Raw genomic sequence first — 15,678 nt, forward strand, 5'->3', positions numbered from 1 at the left:
TTTTATTTTTTTGGAAACCTTAAGTTCCCCTATTGATTGACGTATGTTTTATACCCATATCTGCTGTAGTTAGGGAGATATTTCCAAAAGGATGTCCGAGTTCTTGTCAATTTTCTCCTAATTTTGCGTAATTCTGACTTTATCCGAGGTATACAGGTCCTGTTCCCGCGCAAGAAGGCTCCGTGTGTTCGAGCATAAATACTCTCAAACGTATCCAATTCTGGCGCTTGTGGTGTTATCTGAAAGAGCACATGTTTCTCTTTCCATTTTTGTAAGTTTCGTATCCATATTTGCTCTAATTGGGGAAATATCGTCATAAGAATGTGCTAGATCTTGTGCAACTGATTGCTATTTTTGCGTAATTCTGACTTGGTCTCCACAATGCAAATTCAGTACAGTCAAGACAAGGCTCTATGTATTGGAGCATAAATGGTCTAAAACTTATTTAATCATTGCAATTTTAGTGTCTTTTGGAAAACCTCTAGTTTCCCTATTAATTGATGTATGTTTTATATCCATATCTGCTGTAGTTAGGGAGATATCTCCGAAAGGATGTCCGCGTTCCTGTCAATTTTCTCAAATTTTGCGTAATTCTGACTTTATCCGAGATATACATGTCCTGTTCCCGCGCAAGAAGGCTCCGTGTGTTCGAGCATAAATAGTCTCAAACGTATCCAATTCTGACAATCTTGGAGTAATCTGAAAGAGCACATGTTCCTCTTTCCATTTTTCTAAGATTTATATCCATATTTGCTCTAGTTGGGGAAATATCGTCATAAGAATGTGCTAGTTCTTGTGCAACTGATTGCTATTTTTGCGTGATTCTGACTTGGTCTCCGCAATGCAAATTCAGTACTCTCAAGACAAGGCTCTATAAATTGGAACACAAATGGTCTAAAACTTATCTAATCATGAGAATTTTATTTTTTTGGAAACCTTAAGATCCCCTATTGATTGACGTATGTTTTATATCCATATCTGCTGTAGTTAGGGAGATATTTCCAAAAGGATGTCCGTGTTCTTGTCAATTTTCTCCTAATTTTCCGTAATTCTGACTTTATCCGAGGTATACAGGTCCTGTTCCCGCGCAAGAAGGCTCCGTGTGTTCGAGCATAAATATTCTCAAACGTATCCAATTCTGGCGCTCGTGGTGTTATCTGAAAGAGCACATGTTTTTCTTTCAATTCATGTAAGTTTCATATCCTTATTTGCTCTAATTGGGGAAATATCGTCATAAGAATGTGCTAGATCTTGTGCAACTGATTGCTATTTTTGCGTAATTCTGACTTGGTCTCCGCAATGCAAATTCAGTATAGTCAAGACAAGGCTCTATATATTGGAACATAAATGGTCTAAAACTTATCTAATCATGGCAATTTTAGTGTCCTTTGGAAGACCACAAGTTCCCCTATTGATTGATGTATGTTTTATATCTATATCTGCTGTAGTTAGGGAGATATCTCCGAAAGGATGTCCGCGTTCTTGTCAATTGTCTCCTAATTTTGCATAATTCTGACTTTATCTCTGGTACACAGGTCCTGTTCCCGCGCAAGAGGGCTCCGTGTGTTCGAGCATAAATACTCTCAAACGTATCCAATTCTGACAATCTTGGTGTTATCTGAAAGAGCACATGTTCTTCTTTTTTTTTTGTAAGTTTGATATCCATATTTACTCTAGTTAGGGAAATATCGTCGTAAGAATGTGCTAGTTTTTGTGCTACTGATTGCTATTCTTGCGTAATTCTGACTTGGTCTCTGCATTGCAAATTCAGTACTCTCAAGACAAGGCTCTATATATTGGAGCAGAAATGGTCTAAAACTTATCTAATCATGGCAATTTTAGTGTCTTTTGGAAGACCTCAAGTTCCCCCATTGATTGATGTATGTTGTATATCCATATCTGCTGTAGTTAGGGAGATATCTCCAAAAGGATTGTAAACGTTCCTGTCAACATTCTCCTAATTTTGCGTAATTCTGACTGTATCTAATGTACACAGGTCCTGTTCCCGTGCAAGAGGGCTCCGTGTGTTCGAAGATAGATAGTCTCAAACGTATCCAATTCTGGCAATCTTGGTGTTATGTGAAAGAGCACATGTTCCTCTCTCCATTTTTGTAAGTTTCGTATCCATATTTGCTCTAATTGGGGAAATATCGTCATAAGAATGTGCTAGATCTTGCGCAACTGATTGCTATTTTTGCGTAATTCTGACTTGGTCTCCGCGATGCAAATTCAGTACAGTCAAGACAAGGCTCTATATATTGGAGCATAAATGGTCTAAAACTTATTTAATCATGGCAATTTTAGTGTCTTTTGGAAGACCTCTAGTTCCCCTATTAATTGATGTATGTTTTATATCCATATCTGCTGTAGTTAGGGAGATATCTCCAAAAGGATGTCTGCGTTCCTGTCAATTTTCTCAAAATTTTGCGTAATTCTGACTTTATCCGAGATATACAGGTCCTGTTCCCGCGCAAGAAGGCTCCGTGTGTTCGAGCATAAATACTCTCAAACGTATCCAATTCTGGCAATCTTGGTGTAATCTGAAAGAGCACATGTTCCTCTTTTTATTTTTCTAAGATTTATATCCATATTTGCTCTAGTGGAGGAAATATCGTCATAAGAATGTGCTAGTTCTTGTGCTACTGATTGAAATTTTTGCGTAATTTTGACTTGGTCTCTGCAATGCAAATTCAGTACTCTCAAGACAGGGCTCTATATATTGGAACATAAATGGTCTAAAACTTATCTAATCATGGCAATTTTATTTTTTTGGAAACCTTAAGTTCCCCTATTGATTGACGTATGTTTTATACCCATATCTGCTGTAGTTAGGGAGATATTTCCAAAAGGATGTCCGAGTTCTTGTCAATTTTCTCCTAATTTTGCGTAATTCTGACTTTATCCGAGGTATACAGGTCCTGTTCCCGCGCAAGAAGGCTCCGTGTGTTCGAGCATAAATACTCTCAAACGTATCCAATTCTGGCGCTTGTGGTGTTATCTGAAAGAGCACATGTTTCTCTTTCCATTTTTGTAAGTTTCGTATCCATATTTGCTCTAATTGGGGAAATATTGTCATAAGAATGTACTAGATCTTGTGCAACTGATTGCTATTTTTGCGTAATTCTGACTTGGTCTCCACAATGCAAATTCAGTACAGTCAAGACAAGGCTCTATGTATTGGAGCATAAATGGTCTAAAACTTATTTAATCATTGCAATTTTAGTGTCTTTTGGAAAACCTCTAGTTTCCCTATTAATTGATGTATGTTTTATATCCATATCTGCTGTAGTTAGGGAGATATCTCCGAAAGGATGTCCGCGTTCCTGTCAATTTTCTCAAATTTTGCGTAATTCTGACTTTATCCGAGATATACATGTCCTGTTCCCGCGCAAGAAGGCTCCGTGTGTTCGAGCATAAATAGTCTCAAACGTATCCAATTCTGGCAAACTTGGTGTTATCTGAAAGAACAAATGTTCCTATTTTTTGTGTAAGTTTCATATCCACATTTGCTCTCGTTAGGGAAATATCGTCATAAGAATGTGCTAGTTCTTGTGCTAGTGATTGCTATTTTTGCGTGATTCTGACTTGGTCTCCGAAATGCAAATTCAGTACAGTCGAGACAAGGCTCTATATATTGGAACAAAAATGGTCTAAAACTTATCTAATCATGGCAATTTTAGTGTCTTTTGGAAGAGCTCAAGTTCCCTTATTGATTGATGTATGTTTTATATCAATATCTGCTGTAGTTAGGGAGATATCTCCAAAAGGATTGTAAACGTTCTTGTCAACATTCTCCTAATTTTGCGTAATTCTGACTGTATCTAATGTACACAGGTCCTGTTCCCGTGCAAGAGGGCTCCGTGTGTTCGAAGATAGATAGTCTCAAACGTATCCAATTCTGGCAATCTTGGTGTTATGTGAAAGAGCACATGTTCCTCTCTCCATTTTTGTAAGTTTCATATCCTTATTTGCTCTAATTGGGGAAATATCGTCATAAGAATGTGCTACATCTTGTGCAACTGATTGCTATTTTTGCGTAATTCTGACTTGGTCTCCGCAATGCAAATTCAGTACAGTCAAGACAAGGCTCTATATATTGGAGCATAAATGGTCTAAAACTTATCTAATCATGGCAATTTTAGTGTCTTTTGGAAGACCTCAAGTTCCCCTTTTGATTGATGTATGTTGTATATCCATATCTGCTGTAGTTAGGGAGATATCTCCAAAAGGATGTCCGCGTTCTTGTCAATTTTCTCCCAATTTTGCGTAATTCTGACTTTATCCGAGGTATACAGGTCCTGTTCCCGCGCAAGAAGGCTCCGTGTGTTCGAGCATAAATACTCTCAAACGTATCCAATTCTGGCAATCTTGGTGTTATCTGAAAGAGCACATGTTCCTGTTTTGATTCATGTAAGTGTCATATCCATATTCTATCTAGTGGGGGAAATATCGTCATAAGAATGTGCTAGTTCTTGTGCTAGTGATTGTTATTTTTGCGTAATTGTGACATGGTCTCCGCAATGCAAATTCAGTACAGTCAAGACAAGGCTCTATATATTGGAACATAAATGGTCTAAAACTTATCTAATCATGGAAATTTTATTTTTTTGGAAACCTTAAGTTCCCCTATTGATTGACATATGTTTTATACCCATATCTGCTGTAGTTAGGGAGATATCTCCAAAAGGATGTCCGAGTTCTTGTCAATTTTCTCCTAATTTTGCGTAATTCTGACTTTATCCGAGGTATACAGGTCCTGTTCCCGCGCAAGAAGGCTCCGTGTGTTCGAGCATAAATACTCTCAAACGTATCCAATTCTGGCGCTTGTGGTGTTATCTGAAAGAGCACATGTTTCTCTTTCCATTTTTGTAAGTTTCGTATCCATATTTGCTCTAATTGGGGAAATATCGTCATAAGAATGTGCTAGATCTTGTGCAACTGATTGCTATTTTTGCGTAATTCTGACTTGGTCTCCGCAATGCAAATTCAGTACAGTCAAGACAAGGCTCTATATATTGGAGCATAAATGGTCTAAAACTTATTTAATCATTGCAATTTTAGTGTCTTTTGGAAAACCTCTAGTTCCCCTGTTAATTGATGTATGTTTTATATCCATATCTGCTGTAGTTAGGGAGATATCTCCGAAAGGATGTCCGCGTTCCTGTCAATTTTCTCAAATTTTGCGTAATTCTGACTTTATCCGAGATATACATGTCCTGTTCCCGCGCAAGAAGGCTCCGTGTGTTCGAGCATAAATAGTCTCAAACGTATCCAATTCTGGCAAACTTGGTGTTATCTGAAAGAGCAAATGTTCCTATTTTTTGTGTAAGTTTCATATCCACATTTGCTCTCGTTAGGGAAATATCGTCATAAGAATGTGCTAGTTCTTGTGCTAGTGATTGCTATTTTTGCGTGATTCTGACTTGGTCTCCGCAATGCAAATTCAGTACAGTCGAGACAAGGCTCTATATATTGGAACAAAAATGGTCTAAAACTTATCTAATCATGGCAATTTTAGTGTCTTTTGGAAGAGCTCAAGTTCCCTTATTGATTGATGTATGTTTTATATCAATATCTGCTGTAGTTAGGGAGATATCTCCAAAAGGATTGTAAACGTTCCTGTCAACATTCTCCTAATTTTGCGTAATTCTGACTGTATCTAATGTACACAGGTCCTGTTCCCGTGCAAGAGGGCTCCGTGTGTTCGAAGATAGATAGTCTCAAAGGTATCCAATTCTGGCAATCTTGGTGTAATGTGAAAGAGCACATGTTCCTCTCTCCATTTTTGTAAGTTTCGTATCCATATTTGCTCTAATTGGGGAAATATCGTCATAAGAATGTGCTAGATCTTGCCCAACTGATTGCTATTTTTGCGTAATTCTGACTTGGTCTCCGCGATGCAAATTCAGTACAGTCAAGACAAGGCTCTATATATTGGAGCATAAATGGTCTAAAACTTATTTAATCATGGCAATTTTAGTGTCTTTTGGAAGACCTCTAGTTCCCCTATTAATTGATGTATGTTTTATATCCATATCTGCTGTAGTTAGGGAGATATCTTCAAAAGGATGTCTGCGTTCCTGTCAATTTTCTCAAAATTTTGCGTAATTCTGACTTTATCCGAGATATACAGGTCCTGTTCCCGCGCAAGAAGGCTCCGTGTGTTCGAGCATAAATACTCTCAAACGTATCCAATTCTGGCAATCTTGGTGTAATCTGAAAGAGCACATGTTCCTCTTTTTATTTTTCTAAGATTTATATCCATATTTGCTCTAGTGGAGGAAATATCGTCATAAGAATGTGCTAGTTCTTGTGCTACTGATTGAAATTTTTGCGTAATTCTGACTTGGTCTCTGCAATGCAAATTCAGTACTCTCAAGATATGGCTCTATATATTGGAACATAAATGGTCTAAAACTTATCTAATCATGGAAATTTTATTTTTTGGAAACCTTAAGTTCCCCTATTGATTGACGTGTGTTTTATACCCATATCTGCTGTAGTTAGGGAGATATTTCCAAAAGGATGTCCGAGTTCTTGTCAATTTTCTCCTAATTTTGCGTAATTCTGACTTTATCCGAGGTATACAGGTCCTGTTCCCGCGCAAGAAGGCTCCGTGTGTTCGAGCATAAATACTCTCAAACGTATCCAATTCTGGCGCTTGTGGTGTTATCTGAAAGAGCACATGTTTCTCTTTCCATTTTTGTAAGTTTCGTGTCCATATTTGCTCTAATTTGGGAAATATCGTCATAAGAATGTGCTAGATCTTGTGCAACTGATTGCTATTTTTGCGTAATTCTGACTTGGTCTCGGCAATGCAAATTCAGTATAGTCAATACAAGGCTCTATATATTGGAGCATAAATGGTCTTAAACTTATCCAATAAGGGCAATTTTAGTGTCTTCTGGAAGACCACAAATTCCTCTATCGATTGATGTAAGTTTCATATCCATATCTGCTGTATTTAGGGAAATATCTCCAAAAAGATGTCCGCGTTCTTATCAACCTTCTCTTAATTTTGCGTAATTCTGACTTTATCTGTGGCCTGCAGGTCCTGTTCACGCATAAGAAGGCTCCGTGTATTCCAGCATAAATAGTCTCAAACGTATCCAATTCTGGCAATCTTGGTGTTATCGGAGAGAGCACATGTTCCTCTTTTGATTCATGTAAGTTTCATATTCATATTTGCTGTAGTTAGGGAAATATCGTCATAAGAATGTGCTAGTTCTTGTGCAACTGATTGCTATTTTGGTGTAATTCTGACTTTGTCTCCGCAATGCAAATTCAGTACCGTCAAGCCAAGGCTTTATAAATTGGAGCATAAATGGTTTAAGACTTACCTAATAACAATTTTTGTTCAATAATTTGTATTTTCTGGAAGGGCTCATGTTCCTCTATCGATTGGTGTAAGTTTCATATCCATATCTGCTGTAGTTAGGGAAATATCTCCAAAAGGATATCCGAGTTCTTGTCAATTTTCTCCTAATTTTCCGTAATTCTGACTTTATCTGTGGTATGCAGGTCCTTTTAATCGCATGTTTATATACATGTACTGTACATGTACATCCTGCACATGGTGTATGCCCGCACATCGCCACATTTATGTGTATGCATTTAGTTTGTGTATCCGTGCATGCGCAGTAGTGACATAGGCCTGATGGTCGTCGGCCTGAAAAATTATTCTTGCAGACGACACGTATTGATGGTGACCCATGTGATGAATTTGTACTGCCATTTCCCTTGAAGACCTCGTGTGTGAATAAATTGCTAAGAGCTTCTGGTAAGAAAGATCGCCGGAAAGTAATCAAAGAAAGCGGAAAATTAAACGACCATGTTTAAATTATAAAAAAAAATAGTGTTTTGTGCCTAATTTGCACAATTTTTCTGAGTTCACCTTCCAATAACTTTGATGCAACATGAAAGAATAGTTCATTGTTACTGTTATGTACAAAAAAAGGTTATTAAGTCTAGGAAAAAACGTTTTAAATTCACTTCGTTTTTCATTGGGACCCATTTTCGTCATTTTCGGTGTTTTTCACGTTACTTGTGCCCACTTTTCACACTTTTGTCGAATTCTCCTCATATCATAGGCGATACTCTCTAAAAAAAACTGATAAATTTATTGTATCTATCAGCTCATTTTTTTTCAAGATCGAGAGCCAAATGTCTGCACTGAGTTTAGTAGCGGTCAAATATGAGATGTCCGGATTTGGGCTTGGTGCACACGTACACGTACATATAACTGGATACGAGTGCGTTTGGGTACGAGTTGACCTACTGCATTGCACGAATACGTGCAATTACGGCAAATCGCCCCACTAAAAGACACAAACAAAAACTTTCCGTTCTCATCGGTGCGGTTTCCTTCCTATATGATTTAGAGTGTTCATGATATTCCTCACCATTCGCAAGTAGAGAAATGTCAGGGACAACCTGGCAAAGCTGAAAAAATTCCCTTCTAAAATGTTGGTTTCACTTCCAACTTGTGACTCAGTTACTTTGGGGCTACGTGACAAACTCGGGCAAAAACTTGGAAGCAAATGGATTTTATATTGTGCAAGTTAGCAAAAGGTGACTTTGAGTGTTCAATTTCAAATTGGCATTGAAATGGGGGGCAAACAACTGTATCTGAGCTTCATGCTGATTGATTTCTTTTGGGGTCCACTTGTCCGAGTCAAAAGCCATTTTACTGGCTTCTGCTGCTGTAGTGGGATTCAGTGTGCATACGTGAACATATGTAATCGGCGCGGAGCTGTGTAAACAGCATCCTATCAGGTTATTGCGCTGTGATTGGCCGGCAATGAAATAGCAATTTCCATATATGTCAGTGAGACAGTTGCTGCAGTTTCTGCGTGTAGTTAAAAGCAAGCTCTACTATGACTCGTGGTAGCATTATTCCACTGTAAATTTGCGGCTTGAAAAAACTTTGCGTCCAGTGAAAGAGAGCTGATGACAACTGGTGCAGGGTGCGCGAAGTTATTGTGTCATGCGTTCCCGGCACGATTCTGTATCGTTTTGCGCTGGCCTTCAAACTTTTTGGACATAAGCTCGTCTAAATATCGGTGCAGTAAAAATGTACAATTGTCCAAAGAGGTTTCGTTTTTGATACAGTTTTTGACAAGACAGATTTGCAAGTTACAAATCAGCAGAAATAAACGTGAATGGAATACACTGTAGACGGGCTAGCAACACAGTCCGCGCCCGAAAAATAGTTTCGACATCCGATCCAGGCCTATACGTATACATGCACATTCCATCAAGAATTGCAATTTGAAAATATGGTCAGATCAGATGGGGGCAGCCAGCTCGCCCATCAAACCTCGGTGTCTACAATATTGGGATACCTATTACTAGTTCATTTTAACAAGAATTTTTGCCAAAAATGGAATATTCCAAAATATGCTCATTTGTTGCTTTCCTGCGTATAATTCATATTTCCTCCCAACGTCACTGCAACGTACCACCAGCCAGCCCTCTCTAGAGAGGCATTATCGCCACATTTATTTGAATTCTCAACTCTGATTTCAACCATAATCTGGTACAGTCTGCACTAAGAGACATAAAAATTAAAAAGGGATAAAAAGCAAGTCCGCGCCGTGGAACACGGTTGAACTAAAAACTAGCTGTGTTTTCATGTTTATTTCTTAGGGTTATGGGGCTGACATTTGATAAATAGATTGTAAATATACCGTTTTCTTTTCAAATGAAGTATTCTTTGTTTGAACCACTCCAATCAGCTAAATTTTATTTCGCTTGTTCTGTTTAGGCTTGTTTAATGCAAGTCAATGCAAGCAAAAGAGGAACATGTATATGTTGGTTTGGTTAAGTTGATCGGTGAAGGATCAGCGACTTTTTAAAAAACTGAGGTTTGAAGGCCAAAAATTATTATATCGCCGATAGCCAGACATTCCGTTTTCTTTTTTAAGAAAAATGTGATTCCGAATATATAAGATATCGAGTCACGACAATAAATTTAACTCGTGTCATTCATTCACAGTCTGAATTAGAAAGGAAGCCGCGTTTTCTTAGTTCTTCTTTCAAAGTAGGTATTTTTTAGTCAGTACGTGCAAGTGCGTTACTTATTTTTTGTATTTTTGTTGAAAATCTGAATTCTCGAGGCATTCTTTTGCTGGAAGTCTGAATTATCTAGGTATTGTTTCTAAAATAGAAATTGGAAACTGGAAACTAAACTATGATTGAAATCTGGACATTCTAAACAAGACTTCTACAAAGCACATGTGCATAATATACTCAAGTCATTCAATCATGAAAGTGTTGTAAAGAGAAATTAACACTTCGGATACTAAAGTACTTGTTCATTACTGTCATCACTCCTGAAAATGAAACAAAATGTCACGGTTTGCAAGATAATCCCGTTTCTACGTGTAAACCATGCCTAATGAATGGTTCGTAAGAATCTATTATAAAGAAGAGCAGACACAAAGTCTAAGTGAGAGAGATGGTAATTGTCAATCATATTCCTCAAGTACTTCAGTTCACTGGCAGTGCTATTTCAACGCAAGTCATTGTTCTTGAATACCTAAGTCGTGACGAACCACACTTGCAAGCTGCAGCCGGTTTTCCCTTTTGAGTTTAGCAAACAATTTTTTTCTGCAGATCGATTCAGCGCGAATCTCGCATAGAAGCGGTTCATCCAACTCCAAAGTTGATTCGGACCGCGCGCCACCGGTGTGTTGTCTACACACGGCAAGTCGCCTCCTTGTGCCGTGCAGCGTGTCTGCATCAAGCAAGGTCACTGGGAATGCTGCGTGCCCATTCACGGACGCCCAGATTGTACATCACCTCTGCCGACTTGCAGATTTTCACCGCATAAGGGCAGCTTTCCAATTACTTCTACAAAGTTTTGCAGAAGTGGCCGACACGCGACTTTTGGAGATTCGAAGTTTTGGACACACCTTTATTGATTTCTAATCAACAGGGACATTTCAGACAAAATAATTTCACAGGGCTATTATCACCATTACCATCTTTATACCAGATATGCTTTGGAATAAAAATCCCACACTTCTTTTCTGGGGGGTTACCAAAGCATGACGCCACCTTTAATTAAGCAATATAAATTTCCTCGTGTCTTGAATTTAATGGTCCACTTTAGAACAGCGTTAAAACAAACTGGTCTCGTATTACAACTGCATTAGCATAATTTTGATAACTGCGTTCCGCCATTGTGTCCTCCAATAGCAGAGTGTGTCCACTGTCTAAAAATAGCAGCTCCGTCTTACTTCATGTGTACCTACATTGTTTCTGGTGTATTTGAAAAGTAACTTTTAAAGCCATTATTATATATCTGGTTTTCTCTAGATAAACTGCGTTTTTGCAATAAGAATTGGGTGATTTCCTAGTACATCACGAATTTCTTGTCGCTGTTCAACTTTGCCATCAGTTTCTTGGTCATCATCTTGGCTGCAGCCTTCTGGTTCTCGCTGGGCTGCTGCTCCAGTTGCTTGCACTCGGCGGGTAGCTTGAACCAATAAGCGGGGTCGCTGATCCCTTCCACATAGTCGAAGTACTGGGCGCGAATGGACAGCGGGACTTCGGCACCCACGGCGAGACGCGACTGGTTGAAGGGGACGGGCAGGGTTGGGGTCCCATTGAAGCCTGAAGATCAGACATAAATTCAACGAGGATGCTTTGAGGACGTAGCTTGCGTGTGCATACAGAGTTTTGTTAATCTCTAAACCCTTTCATGAAGTTTCACTTTACTTCAAAGAGTGTACACCTCGTGTGAGGAGATTTGCTAACCAACACAGAAATTATGTTCTTTCTTGGGCTGCATACTGTCCTCATGGGGTGCTTGAAAAGGCTTGAATGCCTTCGTTACATGCCTCGTGTAATTTCTTCAGAAGCTCGATGGATAAAATTTGTATGAGAAATAAACAGAATATCACTTCTGAAGTTTATAAATAAATAACATTTTGAGTGCCTTGTTTAAGGGCGTTTGGTACCACCAAAGAGAGTTTAGTGGCATTCACCTGCAGAGGACGCACTTGATGTGGTACCGGCAGCCTTCCTGCTGACTGCATATTGATACGGGATACACTTGTCGGCACCGTAGACGAAGTCGTAGACTTGATTGTAGCCCTGGTGCGGTATCTCCAGATAGAACAAGTTGGCTGAATACTCACCCAATCCGAAAGTGTAAGAATGTCCATACTTGGCAACCGCTGTGTGGGGGTGAAGGGTGAAGGAAAAATAACAATACAAAGTGTTCATAGCTTCTCTGCTCTTGCTAGTGGTGCTCACAACCAAACGTTTTGGGGGCAATCGTGAACGTTCCTATTGTCCTCTTTTGTTCATACTTTAACTTTTTTGGAAGGCCTCTAATATGTTTTGTACACGTTTGACAATCGTGGACGTATCGGGAATCGTTGACGGTCATTAATTCTTTTGTTTAACGCCCACAATTGTTTGGGAACATCAGTGCATCAAGAATGCGTGCTATTCAAAGAAGACATTGGGTACACATGAGCCTTTTCGGTGTCAAGTCCTACGTCGGTCAAATTTAAGGGTCGCCGCGCCTGTTTCAACGCACGTTTCATCGCTATAGAGGCACGCTCATGACGTTGCTCATCTCCACTGCTTTGGAACACATCTTATCATTTAGTTTGTGGCTTGATTTGCGAGGACAAATCAGTTTAAAAATTCCTTCCCATAAGGAATGAACGTGCAATCTGTGCTGATGCAATGTGTTACAGGTATTCGGAGCATCAAATGAGGCCCATCATCAGTAAGGGCGCTTTGTACAACAGACGTCCTCCGTGAACAGTTTCACTCACTCACCTGGCACGCAGAGTTCAAGAAACTGATAGTGCAGTGTTTCTTTGGTGCACTTCCCATTCCTGATAACGTATTTCGCCCCCTGCACAAAAAATCATGCATAAACAAGTCTCACGGTTTACGCCTGCGTTTACATGTACGACCGCAACACGGATCGAGTAAACGAGGTCAACAATCCGATTTGTGTGGATCTGAGTCCGTTTTAACACTTTTAAATGCACTTGGTTGTCAGAGCTTTTCAAAAACAATGTTGTTATTCATCAATAATTTGGTCTTAATTTGATGTTGGTGTAAACTTCAGGATTTAACTTGGCTATTTTTAACTTGTGACTTTGCTTTGGTAGAAGGGGTGTAGTTCTTTGGGTTATATATGTCAAAGTTGATATTTTTTCTATTTTGAACAACAGTTTTACCATCGTAAACAAACAGAGTTTATAGTTTCCTTAAAAATAGCATGAAAATCAACAGAATACATAAAAATAAAAACAAGGCAAAAGATACATATTGTCACTCAGTAAAAGAGTGCATGTCTGTTTCAGGCACTAGTGTATTTTTAGTATTGTTTGATGGGAGGTTTGTGGGTGTTCGTCAAGGTTTACGTGATATTGTCAGCATCTTTTGAAAACTGTTGGTCCAGTGCTATAGACCTTGTCACTAATAAATTCATAATTATGCACGCATACGCACAAATGGGTCTAATGGGGTTTTTCTGAAGAAAAACAACTGAGCATAACCAGAAAACCTGACGGAAGATGATCAAAATTGCACCCCTACACGTTTTCAATGACCTGCTCACATTCTTGCCCCCAAGGTCATTTGTGCGCATGCGTGTATAATTATGAATTTATTAGTGAATAGGTCTACTGAATAGCAACTTATTGCAGATCGGGTGACTACGAACTTTGTGACCACAATGAGCGTCTCACCTGTGGGAAGAGATAGATGGTCTTAGACTGCACTGTGGCTCCTGTCACAGAGTCGTACTGGAACAAAATGTCCGTCAAGAGCTTGTTAGTGGCGTCATAGGCCTTGTGGACCTGTTGCTCCAAAGTGGTCACGACGCCATCGACCAGGTCAGTGGTCTCCTCGTCTGTACAAAACATGTGCATAGGATTGTGTCAGGGAGGGTATATCATCTTGGAGATTTCTTCCATACCGCGCAGATGTGTAGAGGGGCGGATCTTGTGAGGGGGCTTTGGTTGGCTATTGCTTCACATGACATGAGGTGACGTGACGTGTGGTTTACTTATATTTTCAAGTGAAACTCCTTATTCTGAATGGAAAGTATCATATGCAACTCATTCCTGAGAAATTAATCTCATTCTCATTCGAGTTCCTTGTGTGAATCCATTCTACAAACTGTAAACAGTTGAATAGGATGGTTCTGGAGCTTTCAATGATTGGGTGTTTTTTCAATCCTCCTCTTTATTTTTTGTTACTCTGTACACAGAGTAACAAAAAATAAAGATGTGGGAAAAAATAATTAGGAGTACACTCACACACAAGTATTGCTCTTTTTACAAGAAAAAACTTCTATTTAATTTGCCGTGATATGTTACTTTGTTTTCATTTTTATCCTTGAGTTTCCAAATCATACATTTATTACCAAATCATGTCTGCATTGCGTCTGTATCTTTCTGTAATTTTGCCGAAACTTTTCAACGAGTTTTACGAAAACTTTCCACAATCTAACCGCTGGTGGCGCTGTTGAGGAACGAAATTTGTATGATGTTATACCGGAGAAAACATTGAACTCGTATCCGTGGCACGACGTAAACGTACATGTTCTTGAACATGGAACTAGATGTGCGACTGCGTGCACTGCGTACAGGGGATCGATCTGTGTGCCGGTCTACTGCGCCACATTATCTCTTCTCCGTCGAGAGTCTGTGCTCCTTCATGATTTACAATAATGCTGAAATCGCGCGTCATTGGTGGATGTACAAATTCTGCGAAAGAACCGGGGTTTGAAATTCTTTGAGTTTCCAAAGAATGAGAGCATTTTTCAAGTTGTCCGCGGCTACGCGTACGCGTGCTACGCATGCCTAAAGCCACGCACTGTGGTATTTTCTCCCTACGGTAATGCATCGCAAAAATCAATATCTATTTCATGTTAATGAGTCGTGACGACACGTCTATTTTTACAATAGCGGACTTAACTCACAGGAAAAATTGGGTACAAAAATTGTGTATTGCAGGGGGGATATTGATATGTACCACATTTATAAGACTTGGCTCTTTTTGAATAAGATTCAATATTAGAAAAATTCGCATCGTTAGCATTGGTCTTAATATAGATGAATCCTCAATGCAGTCCACAGGTCTCGAAAGAGACTTACGCCCAACACCGACCCAACAATCAAGAAAGCTTCTCACTGCACAACCCAGTGAAAAAAAATAACTATAGAGGTACCCCGATATTTGTCTTTCCACTCTCGCTAAAAGAAAGCGTCTTATATTGACTTAACAGCAATATAGGTTGGCCTTGTACACGACAGCCATAGCACAACCATTACAAAAAATTATCCAAAATACCGTCACTCACCAATCCTGATGGTAAACTGCTTTGGAGGGCAGCACGGGGTCGGTTCATCTGCTCCCACGGCGGCAAGGCAGGCCAACAACAGAGTGGTGCTGAGGTAAGACACCATGACTTTTTGTACCTGGGATTACACCTTTACTTGAAGACAAAATCCTTGAGTCTGGTGTGATTTCGCTGCACTGCCCACTGATGGTAACAGGACGGTACGGGATACGAACCCTTTTTGACTCGGCCCAAATCAACAGCAGGTATTGTGGAATTTCATGGTACAATGGGATTTCATGCGTTAATATAAGAATAGTTTCCACAAACCAAGCAAGGTCGTCTGGGTTTAACAA

The 15,678-nt window shown here is 39.4% G+C and overlaps 1 protein-coding gene across 1 annotated transcript; it reads right to left on the bottom strand.

Annotated features, from left to right (window-relative positions):
* Positions 1-9,607: 9,607 nt before the first annotated feature.
* LOC110980818 (uncharacterized) lies at positions 9,608-15,592 on the bottom strand. Its single transcript, XM_022237823.2, has 5 exons — positions 15,344-15,592; positions 13,725-13,888; positions 12,802-12,880; positions 11,994-12,185; positions 9,608-11,619 (listed from the first exon to the last, which is right to left on the bottom strand). Exons 1-5 carry the CDS (start codon positions 15,447-15,449, stop codon positions 11,360-11,362), a joined length of 801 nt encoding a protein of 266 aa, XP_022093515.2. The 5' UTR covers positions 15,450-15,592; the 3' UTR covers positions 9,608-11,359.
* Positions 15,593-15,678: the final 86 nt, after the last annotated feature.

This window comes from Acanthaster planci, linkage group LG14 (genome assembly GCF_054643075.1).
Source record: "Acanthaster planci isolate LZ-2023a linkage group LG14, COTS_SCS, whole genome shotgun sequence".
NCBI lineage: Eukaryota > Metazoa > Echinodermata > Asteroidea > Valvatida > Acanthasteridae > Acanthaster > Acanthaster planci.

Excerpts from the sequence above, each read along its gene's own strand:
- LOC110980818 (XM_022237823.2), bottom strand. The coding sequence starts at position 15,449 with ATGGTGTCTTACCTCAGCACCACTCTGTTGTTGGCCTGCCTTGCCGCC. Across the intron at positions 12,881-13,724 it reads CCATCTATCTCTTCCCACAG|GGGGCGAAATACGTTATCAG; the intron begins GTGAGACGCTCA and ends TTTTTTGTGCAG. Across the intron at positions 11,620-11,993 it reads ATCAAGTGCGTCCTCTGCAG|GCTTCAATGGGACCCCAACC; the intron begins GTGAATGCCACT and ends TCTGATCTTCAG.